Source organism: Adiantum capillus-veneris, chromosome 18 (genome assembly GCF_014529385.1).
Source record: "Adiantum capillus-veneris isolate H3 chromosome 18, ASM1452938v2, whole genome shotgun sequence".
Classification (NCBI taxonomy): Eukaryota; Viridiplantae; Streptophyta; class Polypodiopsida; order Polypodiales; family Pteridaceae; genus Adiantum; species Adiantum capillus-veneris.
In genome coordinates this window covers 7,839,947-7,854,935 of record NC_140948.1, presented here as the reverse complement: position 1 = coordinate 7,854,935, position 14,989 = coordinate 7,839,947, and the positions used below count along the sequence as shown (strand labels likewise).

Here is a 14,989-nt window from a genome sequence, read left to right as displayed (position 1 = left end):
AAAACATGGAATGGACATTCAAGGCCATGACTCCTCAATAACATATAAACATAATGGAAAATGCATCACCAAATTCTGCATATATCATCATTTCTACATTGTTTCTTTTATTCCCACGCATCAAAAGTATAAAGAGTGAGGTGAATGTTTTAGTTTTCATTGTGTTTGTTCCATGGCATGACAAAACCCCCTCTAAACTGGCACATACTCCGGACGTGTTACAATCGTGTTTGTTAAGTATCTAACCTCACGATTCAGCACTGTTGGAATTAGGGTTGCAGAGAAAAACACACAGCTTGGAGAAGACGAACGAAGCTCAAGGCACACAATAGAGAGTGTGTTACTTAGTGTGCAATGGAAAGATAGATAGTCCTAGAGTGATGGGCGTATATACAATGCACGGGGGAAAAAACCTCCTAAAGAGGGAAAAAATGCCCCGGCGGTCCTAGTGTGTTCACACACATCACTACCACATGTATATGGTAACAAATCCCCCCTAGAGTGATGCGGTGAACGAGAGCTGGCACATGAGTAAAGGGAAGTGCCATGCCCTGAGGACAGGATCAGTCCACAAAGGGGAGTAAGCCCAAAGCTTTGCGGAAAGCTTCAAGCTTCTCACAAGACAATGCCTTTGTGAAAAGATGTGCAAGGTTGTCCTGTGTTGGCACATAAGCCAAGCTGATCTCTCCTGCTGAGAGCCTCTCCTTGACAAAGTGGTAATGCACCTCAATGTTCTTTGTGCGAGCATGAAAAACTGGGTTCCTCGCAACTGCCAATGCGCTCTGACTTTCAGTGTAGATAGTGTTGGCAGTGTCCTGTCCAACACCCAAATCAGCCATAAGGCGTCTGAGCCATACACACTCAACCGTAGCTGTGAAGACTACCTTGTACTCAGCCTCACAACTCGAAGTGGCCACAGAAGGTTGCTTCTTGCTCAACCATGCTATACATGAACTGCCAAGCATGAAACAAAAACCACTTGTGGACACTCGCGTGTCAAAACAACCAGCCCAATCTGAGTCCGAAAAAGCATGTAAGTCTGGCGGAAATGATCCCCCCTTGGGATAAAACAAGCCAAGATGTAAAGTGCCACTAAGGTAGCGGAAAATCCTCTTGACAGCCTGCCAATGCTTAGAACCTGGGCTAGGCATAAATGTGCTGACCTGTGAGACTGCAAACTGAATATCCGGCCTCGTGTTGCATACATAAATGAGGCAGCCAACAGCAGTTTGGTAAAGAGTGACATCAGCAGGATCACCAGCATCATGTAGACTCAACTTCAAACCTGTTTCCATGGGAGTGGCAATAGGTTTGCAATCCTCAAGTCCAAACTTACATAGCAATGTCTCTATGTAACTTTTCTGACACAAGGCAATACCACCATCACACTGCTTAAACTGTATACCCAAATAATGATGCAACAGCCCCAAATCTTTCATCTTGAAAGTAGCATTCAAATCAGCCTTAAATTCAGCAATATATCTCTCATTTGGTCCACTGATCAGCAAATCATCAACATAAAGAACCACAATGAGAAGTACATCACCCTCACGCTTTACATACAATGTGCTTTCTGTTGGACTGTTACGAAAGCCTTGTTTGACCAAATGAGTGTCAGCTTTCTCATACCAAGCACGAGGAGATTGCTTCAACCCATACAAAGCCTTGTTACATTTGCACACTTTGTCCTCTTGTCCTTTTATGACAAAACCGCGAGGCTGCGTTACATAAACTTCCTCAAATATGTCACCATTCAAGAAAGCAGTAACAATGTCTGATTGATGTACATCCCAACTAAAATGAGCTGCCAATGCACATAGAAAACGCACAATAGTTATACGACAAGTGGGAGCAAAAGTCTCTTCATAATCTATGCCTTTTTGCTGTGCATAACACTTTGCAACAAGTCGAGCCTTATGGCGATCGATCTCACCATCCGGCTTGCGTTTCAACTTGTAAACCCACTTCGTACCAATGGCCTTTTTCCCAGGAGGCAAATCACATAAAGTCCATGTGCCATTTTCTATAAGTGCATCATATTCTGATTGCATGGCAGCCATCCAATTTTCTAAATTTTGTGCTTCATCAAAAGTCAGAGGCTCCTCAACATCATGTAAGCTAGACACAGCCAAAGCATAACAATTTGATGCATAAGATGCATGGCGAGAGCCTGAACGAGTACGACTAGACAAAGGTGCATCCAATTTACTATCACGCAAAGTGTGCACCAGCCATTTTGGCATACCTCTAGCCTACTCATTTTCAGCCCTTTCCTCGTCAAGTACATCATGTACATCCGCATCAGTAATAGGCTGATCTAAAACATTTTCAGAAACCCCCATAGGCTGTACATTTTCCTCATTGGAACTTACATTCGTATTTCCACCACTGAAAAGAGGCAACAAAGTGTCATAAATGTCCTGTGAGCTTACATTATTATCTCTGGTACATGACAGCAAGGGCTGAACAGAATCTTCCACAAACACTACATCCCGTGAAACCAAAATACGTTTTGTTTGCGGATGATACAACCTGTAACCTTTGCTTTCAGCACTATAAACAACAAAAATACATTTGACAGCCTTATCATCCAATTTTATGTGCTGCACTTGTGGCACCAAAGCATATGCCAAACAGCCAAAAACACGCATGTGCTCAATAGAAGGCTTTCTATCATGCCATGCTTCATATGGAGTAATAGACTGCAAAGCTTTCGTAGGACACCTGTTAAGTACATAAGTGGCACCCATGATGGCCTCAAGCCAAAAAGAATGCGGTAAAGCTTGACTTTTGACCATACATCATGCCATTTTCCTCTCAGCAACACCATTTTGTTGAGGTGTATAAGGCACTGTACATTGGTGTTTTATCCCACGACTAGCCAGAAATGCATTAAATTCATGAGACATATACTCCCCCCCTCGATCGGAACGGAGGGTGCCCATAGTACATTTCCAGACATTTTCAGCCATAGCCAGGAATTGTTTGAAGCACATAAAAACTTCGGACTTCGCTTTAAACGGAAATACCCATGCATGCCTGGAGTAATCATTAATGAAAGTCACGAAGTACAGGTAATTGCCCAAGGACGGAGTTTGCATGGGCCCACAAACATCACTATGCACAAGCTGCAACCTGCATGTGGCCCGAACTGAACCATCCTTTGGAAACTTAGAACGCTGCATCTTACCCAAAATACAGCCTTCACAAACATGTTTGACAGGTGCTTCAAGAGGTGGCAAAGAAGCAACCATAGCAGATTTCTGCAAACGTAGCAAACTGGCAAAATTCAGATGACCAAAACGTGCATGCCAAAGTTTTGCATCTGAAATAGCCCTTGAATCTGCAATAGCATTTGCAAAATTTTGTCCACACTTGTCATACAAAGTGAGCTTATACAACCCACGGCCTAAAAGCCCAGATGCAACAATTTCATCACCAAAACTGAGATCATGAACTGTACATCTGTCATCCGCAAATTTGACTACAAGTCCAAGTCTAGCAAGTGAGGATACAGACAAGAGATTCTTCTTGATCCCAGGTACATAAAGTGCATCAACAAGTGTGAAGGAACTGCCATTAGCAGCAGTGAGCACAATCTTTCCAACTCCCTGAACTGGATAAGAGGCGTTGTTGGCACAAGTGACTGAATTTCCATGAGGGACAGACTCGAGAGAGGTAAACAATTCACGATGTGTGGTAATGTGCTTTGTAGCACCACTATCAAAATACCACACATGTGAAGCTGCAGCAACTGACAAGCATGCATCATGGACAGCAGGATTGTAAGTGCACTCTGCACTAAAAGCCCATTCTGCATCAACATCAGCATTACAGTCTCCTTTCACAAAAGACTCAACAATGGCTGCATTTGTAGTGGAACCAGCATTTGCAGTGGAACCACCCTCTTTCTTCTTAGCCTCTTTGGCCTTCAACTTAGGACACGACTTGATAAAGTGATCATTGGCTTTACAATAATGGCAACGCGTCTTCTTTTTGCCCTTATCACCAGAATTGCCAGACGAAGTACTGCTAGCAGAAGCATTAGGAACATAATTTTTGCCACTCGCAGCAGAACCATAAGAAGTGGATGCATTACTGTTACCACCCTTTCTTTGAGAAGCAATAAAAGCATGTTCAACTGCACGCTGCCTAGTCTTGTTTTTTCTGGAAAGTGACTCTTGCAACATCAATGTGCATAATGCATCAAACTTGACAACTTCAGGATTTCCTTGGGTCATAAGTCTCCAAGTACTAGCAAAAGTCTGGTAGGAATCTGGTAAGGCATCAAGAACAGTCTGCACAAGGGAACTGTCTGAAATGACTTCACCTGCAGAAATAAGCTGCTCATTGATATCCTTGACACTAGCAAGGAAAGTGTCCATATCATCTTCCTCATGCATAATCTTCGACTCCAGCTCTTTACGCAGCAACGCAATTTTAGCCTCATTGTGGCTTGCATAAAGACCTACTAAAATATCCCAAGCCTGTTTTGCAGATTTTGCTGAACGGATGTGAGGAACAATGGTGCGCTTCACAGACAAGGCAATCAATGCATGAGCCTGCACATCCTTAACATCCCAACGAGCTTGTTCTACCATAGGCAAAACAACTCTAACAGCTGCAATCCTTGCAACAAGACCTGCAACATCCTCAACATCGCCTACATCCTCAGAACCAGGACGTACATCAATGCCCTGCACAATGTTCCAGACACCCTTTGACACAAGAATATGTTGCATCATATAAGCCCACATAGGGTAGTTGTCCCCATCCAACCTGTCCCCTCAGCAGCAAACATCTTGAACACATCTGTGTTGTTGTTGTCAGCCATGGTAAATGCTGCACCTGATGTGAAAACTGCCCGAAAATAGGAGAAACGGAGCGGGAACAACCTGTGCTATATAGCACAAACCATAGAAGACTATAAGGCACCTGTTATGCAGAAAATGGCACTGACAGAAATTCTACACAAAATGACGAAATAGCCTGTGCAGTACTGCCTGTAGTGGAAACGAAGGCCGAAATGAGTCCAAATCAAAATTCTGAGCAGACCAAGCTCTTTGAGCCCTCCCAAAAGTTTTGTCGACCTGCGATCGCTCTCCAAAGCTCACTGAAATCGGAGAAAGTGAGCAGGCGTGTGCTGGAGCAGCTGGCGACTAAGCCCGGGAGGGCATGACCTGCTCTGATACCAATTGTTGGAATTGGGGTTGTAGAGAAACACACACAGCTTGGAGAAGACGAAGGAAGCTCAAGGCACACAATAGAGAGTGTGTTACTTAGTGTGCAAAGGAAAGATAGATAGTCCTAGAGTGTTGGGCGTATATACAATGCACGGGGGAAAAAACCTCCTAAAGAGGGAAAAAATGCCCCGGCGGTCCTAGTGTGTTCACACACATCACTACCACATGTATATGGTAACAAGCACCATATGTTTACTTTGCACAAAGACAAACTCATCATCTCCTCACTGTTGGGATTAAGGCCACAATGGACTTGGTGGTTGGACATAGTTAGCCACCCATGCCCGTCCTAATATTCATCACTAACACAAAGGGAATTGGGTTATGGAGGAAACCATAGTGATCCATTCATGGTGTAATTATCATGTTAATTACAAGAGATTAGAGAGAGAGGTTGACACTAATATAAGTAGCAGACCATGAAGTAGATTTATAGAAAACTATATGAAAATTTTCCGTATAGAGTGGGCTAGAATGATGAGTACTGAGGGGTATTCTTGGATACAAAGTGTGTAGCTCAGGTTTCCTTCATAGAGTATGGAGAGAGCATCCGATGATACAAGTAGTGATACAAAAGTGTAGGCTTGCGAAGTAAAGGTGTTTTCCACTAGTCCGTAGTTCACATGTATTACACACACCCCAGCATCCCTCCCCGTGTGTGTCATAGTAGCACCCAAGTACAAAGTATACTCCCCTAAAGATTTAAATAACAGGATATATAAAAAAAATCCTAGATAATTCAACAATAAGATATAGGCCAGATAAAACTCCCCTATAAAATGGTAGGCAACTAGGTTGTAGATAAAAAATAAAATTGTTGCTTCTATGCCTTCGATGTCAGAAGGCCAAATGTGAATGGCTATTAAAAATTATCCGCCATTTGTGTTTTTTAAGTTAACTACAAAGTATTGGTGCTGTCAATTTTTTGTGATTGGTGCTTCTCCTCCCCTCAAAGTGTGTTGCCAAGGTTATCAAAGTGAATGCAAGAGTGAATGTCGATGCCAGCATATGTGTCAAACTTTGTGAAAATTTTGCTAGCGAGGATGGTACACCTCATTTTTTTTCTTTTTTCTAATTAAATTCACACAAATTTTAAAAGACTGAGATTACTTTTAGAATAAGATAAAAATTTTCACACTGAATGAAGTGTGGTAGTCTATAAGAGGAAAAATAATAGTTTGTGGGAATGTTAGAATTTTTGCAAATTTTTGTGCACCAAACGAGAACACCATGCACTGTTCAAAATGGATATTTATACTAATAGCAAAGTTAATCCTAATATGAGATGCAAAGGAAAATGGGTAGAAATATATTCCATGTCCACCATCCATAATACATGCATGCACCACATAATCTAATACTAAAAGTAAAATAAAAATATACGTATACAGGTTAAGGTCGTATCTAATAAGAAGTAAAATGAAAGCATTCACCGATGCATTTGGTTCACCAGTAAATTTAGTTTTGCTAACCTACAAGGACTAATGACTCCACAAATGACACGTTGGAATTGCAAGTTTGTAGTGACAATGACATTGAATGTTTTTCTTGTAGTTGGAATGACATATTCGGACAAAAATTCATGATTCATGTAGCCAACTCAATCATGATGGAAATTAAGCACTCATAGAACATGCACCTTCCCAATACAATTTGGAACTTTACCACATGCAACGTACAAACATTCATATAAAACCCCTCCTCAAAGGGGGCACCAAAAAAATGAGGCAGTCTAGAACTAGCAACAAGAGACATGTTCTCTAAGCACCTCAAGCAAGGCTTTGGTGTTGTTCATTCCGCTTTGGGTCCAACACAACACAAAAGACCATTAAATGTTACATATAGCTAGCTTGAGGACCTCCCTTCTTGAGCAAGAAAAGACAGACCTTGTTCTCTGATATCAATGTAACATTTAATGGCCTAGTAACTTGTGTGTAGCGGAAAATAGCATAGACATAGTGAGCAATTCATTAGAATAGATTCCTAATAACTCAGGAGCATAGCAAGAGTGCTTGGATGGAGAGAGCAACAAAAAGCATAACACCTAGTTAGATAGGCATGAAAAATACTTCAAAAGAGAGAGAAATTAAGCTATTGACAATAATTGAGGGCCGGATTTACATGACGCCGGTCCCCCCTCCAAAAAGGCTTTATATTATAGGTTTCCCCTGTCAAAGGAGACATTTTACAATACAATACTTTCTGTTCCTTCAGTAACTTGTTGATGCAATGAAGATGGAAGCTTCAAGCACCATGCACACACTTATAAAACACAACATCAATTCCCTCATGGTCTCAGACCTAAGACCTCACACACCTTCAAAGATGGTGAGAGCTAACGGCGTATATTGAGAGGAAGAAGGAGTAGTCTTACGAGAAAGAAGTATATCACCTCTCATAATCACTCATAATAGCTTAGCATAGCTTAGTAATTAGCATGGTAGAGGAGATGAGCATGCATTGAAGCTTCGCTCTTGGTTGGATTTGCATCACAAATCCAAGAGTTGTTGGTGTAAGCCTCCCTTCTCACAAGCTTGGAGTAGATGATGAGCTTTCAATTAAAGTTTGAGAAGGAGAGTAGCTTCACACATGAGATTGTGTGAGTGCGTGTGTGATAATGCCTTCACAAAATTAGTCCCCTCTCTCTCTTGGTCGACCCCTCATGATTTTTACTCATGATGACACCCCATTGGACCCTACAAAGCCTAGCCAATGATAATTAAGAATCATAAGTGATAGCCTTGTGACATGTGCCCCCCTTTCCCCTTTGGTGATAGCTTTAGGTAATTAAATAATGCAACTAAACTCTCATTGGACCCCTTTGTCTTCTGGCCAATAGGAATCAGGAAAACCATTGGGCTGTTGAATGCTCATTGGACCCCTTGGGAGACTATCCAATAGTCTTCTAGAGAGCTTAATTCTTATTGGTTCTTTTATCAAGTGTTTTTAAATGAATTAAACTAGATTTACTCTAGCCAAAATCTCATTGGTCCACCTCTATGGCCATCCAATAGGATTTGAGTGCACCTTAGGGGCAACTGGGCTAGGGAGCTAACATGTGTCCCCTATCCCCTTTGTGTAAAGGGCTTGAGAGAGAGAGAGAGAGAGAGAGAGAGTGTGTGTGTGTGTGTGTGTGTGTGTGTGTGTGTGTGTTTCTCTCTCTTCCCCTACCTTTAGGGCTTGCCCCCTCCTATCTAGGACCACTTGAAGACTTTTTGGTCATCACATAAGTATCCAATTTCACTAAGCTTGACCATTTGGGCTTACCTTTGAAATTTGGAACCTTAGCATTTTGGAAGTCTTAATGGGCTGAACCCTAAGGTCTTTGGAGCCCATTCCTTGCACATTTCTCTTCTGCAGATGGTGGTCTCCCTTTGGATCCCTATTTTCACTCCTTTGGATCCCTACTGTGACCAGTCTACTATTCTTACCAATAATCTGCCTTTTTCTCCCCTGGTACTTCCCCATATTAAATGATCAATTTAATCGGAAAAAATCATTTAGGAGAATTAGATATTAGTTATTATGACATGTTGCATGGCATCAACAACATACAAATGAATGAATGGTATAAACTTATACTACCAAAGGAACTACCTTGTGAACCTAGCATAGGAAATCAAAAACACCTTGTGAACCATGGTGATGAATCTATGTAGAATCACTATGATGAATCAGTGTTTTCCATGCTTGGATGTATCAGTAGTATCCTAGGAGTACACTATTCATGAGAACCATGAGCCAAGAGCCATTAGCATTATGTCAGTCATTGTAAAATCTCCCCAAGTTTAGCTTAAGGGAGCGCTTGTTGGGGTTAAGCCCAACTTGACGAGTCTAAGCATGTGGGAAACCCCTCTAATTGTCTTGGATGGATGAAATGATTAGCTTGACCAATAGGAAAGTGGTGCAATCCTTCTAGCCAGTGGCTGTTAGCCTCAAAGTCTATATATATATGAGGCTCACATGTATAAAAGTTCAATGTGATGTTTTATGAATGGAGTTCACTGATATATTTGCGTATTTTCATTTTCTCACCCCTTAAATTCCTACAACTACCAAGAGAGGAGCTCTTCCTGTTCCGTTCAACTCATCCATAAAAAAGGTAGTAAGGAGGATCTAGGCAATTGAGGACCTATTACATGTCCGCCGACTTCCATCTACAAAAAATTTGCTCTTACTTTAGCTAGAAGACTTAGTCCTGTGATGCAAAAATTCAATTTGAAAGAACAAAATGGCTTTATTCAAAGTAGATTTATACTTGATGCAATCATCTCTTTGAGGGAAGGTATAGAGAATGCTCTTGAATCAGGTCCAAAAAAAATTCTTTTTCAAGCTTCGAGAAGGCTTGTGACATGATAGAATGGGAGTTTATCATGCAATCCCTTCATGATTGTCCTTGGGAAAATAATTCATCAGCTTGTTCACATTCTGTCTGGTAATGTTGTAGCACAAATTGCTATTAATGGAGAGCTTTCAGATGTTATTATCCTTCAAAAACAGAGTTGCCTTTTAGCCCCTCTGCTCTTTGTTATTGCCTCAGATTCCTTAGGTTGGCTGGTTAAGAAATACATGCACTTAGGGAAAATTAAAGGGATTAAAACTCCACATGCTGATGAGGAAATGTGCTTACAATAATCTGAAGATGATACTAATGCAATTATGTGCTGAGACAATGCAACTGCATATGCTTTTTTGAGCTACTTACAGCTTTTCTACCTTGCCAATGGCTCTATTATTAACCACAATAAAATAGGTTTTGAGTCTTCTAATGATACAATGTTGGGCAAGCAGGTTGTCATATTATACAAGATGGTCAAATATTTAGGCTCTTGGGAATTCTGATAGGTTTCAGGGTAAGTTTGGAACAAAGGTGGACCTAGGTAATGGATAAATTCAAAAAGAAGCTTGGATGACTATGCAACCTACTCTGGCAGCCAGATTATTTGTCCTTAATCATTACTTGCTTCCATCATTAATTTACTTCTTGTGTTGTTGGAAGCCTTTCAAATACCAGGTTAAGCAAGAGGTACAATTGGCAAGGAGGTTCTTGTGGGGAGGTAACGAGATTGGGACAAGGATCCCAAAAGTGGCTTAGTCTATATGCTGCAAGCAGAAATGCAGAATGCTCAATATAGAGAACTTAGCTACCAAGTTGGCAGCTAAATGGATCCTTGGCTATTGGGCCTATCTCCTGAGAAGAGACATTAACCTATTTCATTTGCAGGACTATAAAGCATGGAAAAACCTGACCGAATGGGACCTTATCACTTCACCAAAGAAGATTAATGGATCAAATAAAACCATTGCAGCAGGTTTGAAGTTAGAGCTAAGTGGAAAATACCTAAAAACTAATATGCCCAAACATACTTTTGCTTCATGACTCCATGTGGTTTGAACATTTACCATTCAGTCAAGGAGCCAACTGAAGCTCAACGGAAGGGCACATAAGTGCTACAAAGCAAGGATAAAGACCTGACAAGACAATGGAGTGTTCATGGCCCCTCAGGAAATTGCTAACACTTTCAGTTTGGCTGCTGGCTGTGTGTCTGAAATTGTCTGGAGGATTCAACTTTTTGCTCAAAGTTGCATTTTGACCAACAGTAGAAAGAGCAAAATGGATCTCCTTCTCAGATTTGCAGAGGAGGCTTACAAAAAGTTCTCCCATCTGCCTGATTTTGACGAAGGGCTCAAGGCCAAGCTGGACAAGAAGTGGACACGTTCCAAACAATGGTGCTACAAATTCAAATGTCAGCTCATCTGAAATCCTTCTACAAATTCCGGATGCCAAATAAATAGGTTTAGTGATCCGATTAGCCCTTTAGAGGAAGGGAGACTATACAAAAGCTATAAGAGAAGAGTGGGGCATTGTCTAGTAATCACCTTTTGTTTCCACAATCATAAAGATTGGGGCATTGTTAAAAAATCATGAGTAGGCTAGTAATAATGAAATGAGAGTAGGGATCAACTTGGGTGAGAAGCAAGCAACCCAAATCAAACTGGTATTAAGGTTGTAAGCTGAAATCACACTGGTATTTTGGTGTGCTTTGTCTCTCCCTGCATGAAGGGTCAAGAGTCTAACACGGAGTGTCATCACACCCTCCTGCACACGCACCAACATGCACGCTTGTACAGTTACAAAGATTTGATCGATACTTATGTAATTTGAAGGGTTCTTGCATCCTTAAAAGGTTAAGGGAATGAGGTAACAATTTCTTTTATTTCGGGAATCTTGTGCAAGAGTTTCATTAAATGAGTCATTAAGCTGGATGTCTCCAGCCTATTTTGGGAATAGGTCATACAGATAACACCCAACTCCTCCTCCTCCTGTCTGAGGATGTCAAAACTCAAATGAGGCATCACGGTCCTCGTAAAACGGAGTTTTTGAGCTCATAATGGTGCTGTCATCCTGCAGTATAAAAACATTGATGTCAGTAAGCATATAAAGCATGGCAGTAGGATTAGCTTAATTATAAAGCATCTACACATCTCCACGGATTATATGTAGATATGTAGTGTGTCCTTCACATGTGCACGCACGTGCGTGCACACAACCTGTTGCTTATAATGCTACTGAAATGAAGTCAAGCATGCCATGGAGGTACTGCACAAAAAGCACACACACACACACACACACACAACGTATTGCTTACACTGCTAATGAAATGAAGTCGAGCATGATCCAAAGACATTGAGGTACTGGACACATTTTGGTCATCTTCATGGATATCGGCAATCATTTTGAAGACTTCAGCCATACGAGGACGTTGTTCAGGAGACTTAGAGGTGCATCCCATGGCAATCTGGAGCATTGTAATCAAGGAGTCTTCTGAGGCATTGGATGAAAAGAGGGTTCTATCAAAGACCTCAGCACTCCATTCTTCCTTGACAACTGCAGTCACCCACTCGGGCAAGTTGAAAGATGCCCTTGACCCATGAGGGCTCACGAGAGAGGTAGAGGTGTCATCATCATCCTCGTTATCCTGTGTTACTCGCCCTGTGAGAAGCTCTAATAGCAAGACCCCAAAGCTATACACGTCCGCCATTTGAGTAACCCTTTGCTTGGAATCATTGCATTCAGGTGCTTGGTAAACCATCATACTGGCAGGCTTAGATATGAGGGATGGACCCATCAGCAGCGTTGCAAGACCGAAATCAGCAATGCGTGCTTCATAGTCCTTGTCAATCAAGACATTAGATGCCTTGATGTTTCCATGTGGTAGGTTAAGAGACTCGCATTCATGGTGGAGAAAACTCAAGCCATTGGCAATCCCTTTGGCTATCCTCAGCCTTGCATTCCATGACAGGGGCTTTGCAGTGAAGCCATCGCCTGCCTTCCATTGCTGCCCTGCAAACATGATACAATCGATCACTCAACTATTTTGCCAAACCCTGAACGTAAGTACTTGATTAATACTTGACATAGGTAGCCCTACACTAGACTATAGGCTTTGATTAGCAAATCGGGTGGCTAAGTAAGTTGCATGCTCATAGATGTTTTCAAACTTGCAAAAGGCACAAAGCATGCCTACCTGCATGGAGAAGATTGAGCAGATTTCCATTCGGCTGGTACTCATAAACAAGCAGCTTCTCTTCTTTGGCATGATAGTACGCCCATAGAGGGACAACATTTGGATGCCTCAGCTTACCCACAAGCTGCATTTGCTGTTCAAACTCTTTTCTTGCCACATGATTTAGCTCCTTGAGCCGCTTCACACACATTGCGCGACCATCCTCCATCACAGCTTTGTAGGCACTGCCCAAGCTTCCTTTCCCCAACAGCTCAGCTGATGCTCGAAGAAGGTCCTCAAGTCGGAAAGTATGGTTCTCTTCAAAAAACACAAGCCGGGGCTTGTCATCCTCCGTTGTTAAAGAGCCTACACTACTCACAGAAAGGAAATCTTCTCTGTCATTAGGCACCACTTTTATGCTTGGCCGCCTCTTCAAATACCTCCGCTTGTAACGATAGACTACACAGAAAGCTATAAAGAAGAGGATTACTATGGTTCCAACCACAATTGCTACGATTTGGCCAATATTGAGTTTATTCTTAGCTTTGTTTTGGTTGGTTTGTTGAGCTTCGGCACCGACCGTACTGTTTCCAAGCCCCGTGCTTGCGAGGCATGCCTGCATTGGGGACCCACACAAGCCCGGATTGTTCATGAAGACACTAGCTGAGAAACCTTTGGAAGAGATAGCTGAAGGTATCTGCCCACTCAACTTATTACTGGACACATTGAATTCAACCAGGCTTTCCTGGCTCAAAGGTGGTATGTCGCCTTCAAGCGCATTATTCTGAACAAACAAGCTCAAAAGACCATCGATATCTGCAAAAGAAGAAGGCATATACCCAGAGAGCTTGTTGTTGGCAAGATAGACTCGCTTCAGGCGACGTGACATGGGGCTTGGGATGGGCCCTGAAAGTGAATTATCCGAGAGGTATAAATGCTTAAGCTGGGCACAGTTAATCAAGTCTGGTGGAATTTGCCCTGTGAGGCCATTGCCTTTCAAGCTTAAGATTCTCAGTTCTGTCAACTTGCCCAATGTGCCCTCAGGAATGAAGCCAATGAGGTTCATGTTGTCCAAGACAAGAGATGTCACATTCACAGCGCTCGTGAGGCTGGAGCAATTCACACCCTTCCATGGAACCCCACTACATGGATCATCACTGCTCCACTGCTTCACCACTGTCCCTTCTGGATCTGCAGACGCTATGAACATCTTGAGGGCATCTCCTTCCTGTTTGCTTGCGCTCACGCAGGCGTGCATGCACAAGATAAAGAGAAGAATGTGTACCACAGTCAAGCCGTACCGGGGCGTGCATCTCTTCCACATGGCCCTGAAGCAGAAATACGTGAATGTCGGACAGCTAGCTTGTGTGAGTGTGTGTGTGTGTGTGTGTGTGTGAGTGTGTGAGTGAGAGTGTGTGTGTGTGTGTGTGTGTGTGTGTGTGTGTGTGTGTGTGTGTGTGTGTGTGTGTGTGTGTCCTAGGCCGATATTTATCTAGAGCCGTGTGTGTGTGTCGTGGGGCTGTGAAAAGAGAGAGAGAGAGAGAGAGAGAGAGAGAGAGAGAGAGAGGAAAGTACTCAGAATGAAGATCGGTGAGGATGGCGATGAAGAAGGCGTAGTGCCGTCCCGCGATGGCCCAGCAGTTCTTGCACGCAGCTCCACTTCGCCGGCCATTTGTCGACCTCGGTATTTTTGAAGACGCTGAAATTTTGCCATCACCTTTGTCTATTTTATTATCATTTTTAAATTAATAATCATTTGTTAATTAATTAAATAATTGTTCATATATTTAAATTATTTACCAAATGATAATAGTAATTGTTAATATTAATAGCAATACGCATCTTGATTCCTGTGGAGATGAAGACTTGACATAAAGGGTAAGGGGATGGGTACTTTTGTCATTGGTGTTGGAAATATGGTTGCAAGAATGCACATTGTCGTGTATCGTGGCACATGTATAGTGTAACTCGGTGTGTATGAGCCTATTCATGGGTTTAAATGCATGGATATTGATGTCGTTATGTACATAATGTACATGTACTTGTCAATAGTAGTTGTCATGTGAACATACCTTACTAGGGAATTAGAGCCCAACATGTGGCATGGTTAGTGTTTTGTGATCTAGATCATTCATATGACGGTTTTAGATGTGAATAAATATTTCGAAATATCTCAATGTAGTCACCTCGACTACAAAGTTCGATGCGGATAAAAATTAACTAAAATAGTAACTAGCA

General features: G+C 42.0%; 1 protein-coding gene across 2 annotated transcripts; it reads right to left on the bottom strand.

Annotated features, from left to right (window-relative positions):
* Positions 1 to 10,596: 10,596 nt before the first annotated feature.
* On the bottom strand, positions 10,597 to 14,436 carry LOC147435202 (probably inactive receptor-like protein kinase At5g41680). 2 transcript variants are annotated; one of them, XM_086487911.1, is made up of 5 exons: positions 14,327 to 14,432; positions 14,037 to 14,079; positions 12,773 to 13,942; positions 11,894 to 12,588; positions 10,597 to 11,649 (listed from the first exon to the last, which is right to left on the bottom strand). In XM_086487911.1, the coding sequence occupies exons 2-5, from the start codon at positions 14,062 to 14,064 to the stop codon at positions 11,581 to 11,583; spliced, it is 1,962 nt and encodes a 653-aa protein (XP_086344037.1). In that variant the 5' UTR covers positions 14,065 to 14,079; positions 14,327 to 14,432; the 3' UTR covers positions 10,597 to 11,580. The 2 variants fall into 2 exon arrangements, with proteins under 2 accessions (XP_086344037.1, XP_086344036.1); XM_086487910.1 differs by having other exon boundaries at positions 12,773 to 14,079; positions 14,327 to 14,436.
* Between the last annotated feature and the right edge of the window lie 553 nt (positions 14,437 to 14,989).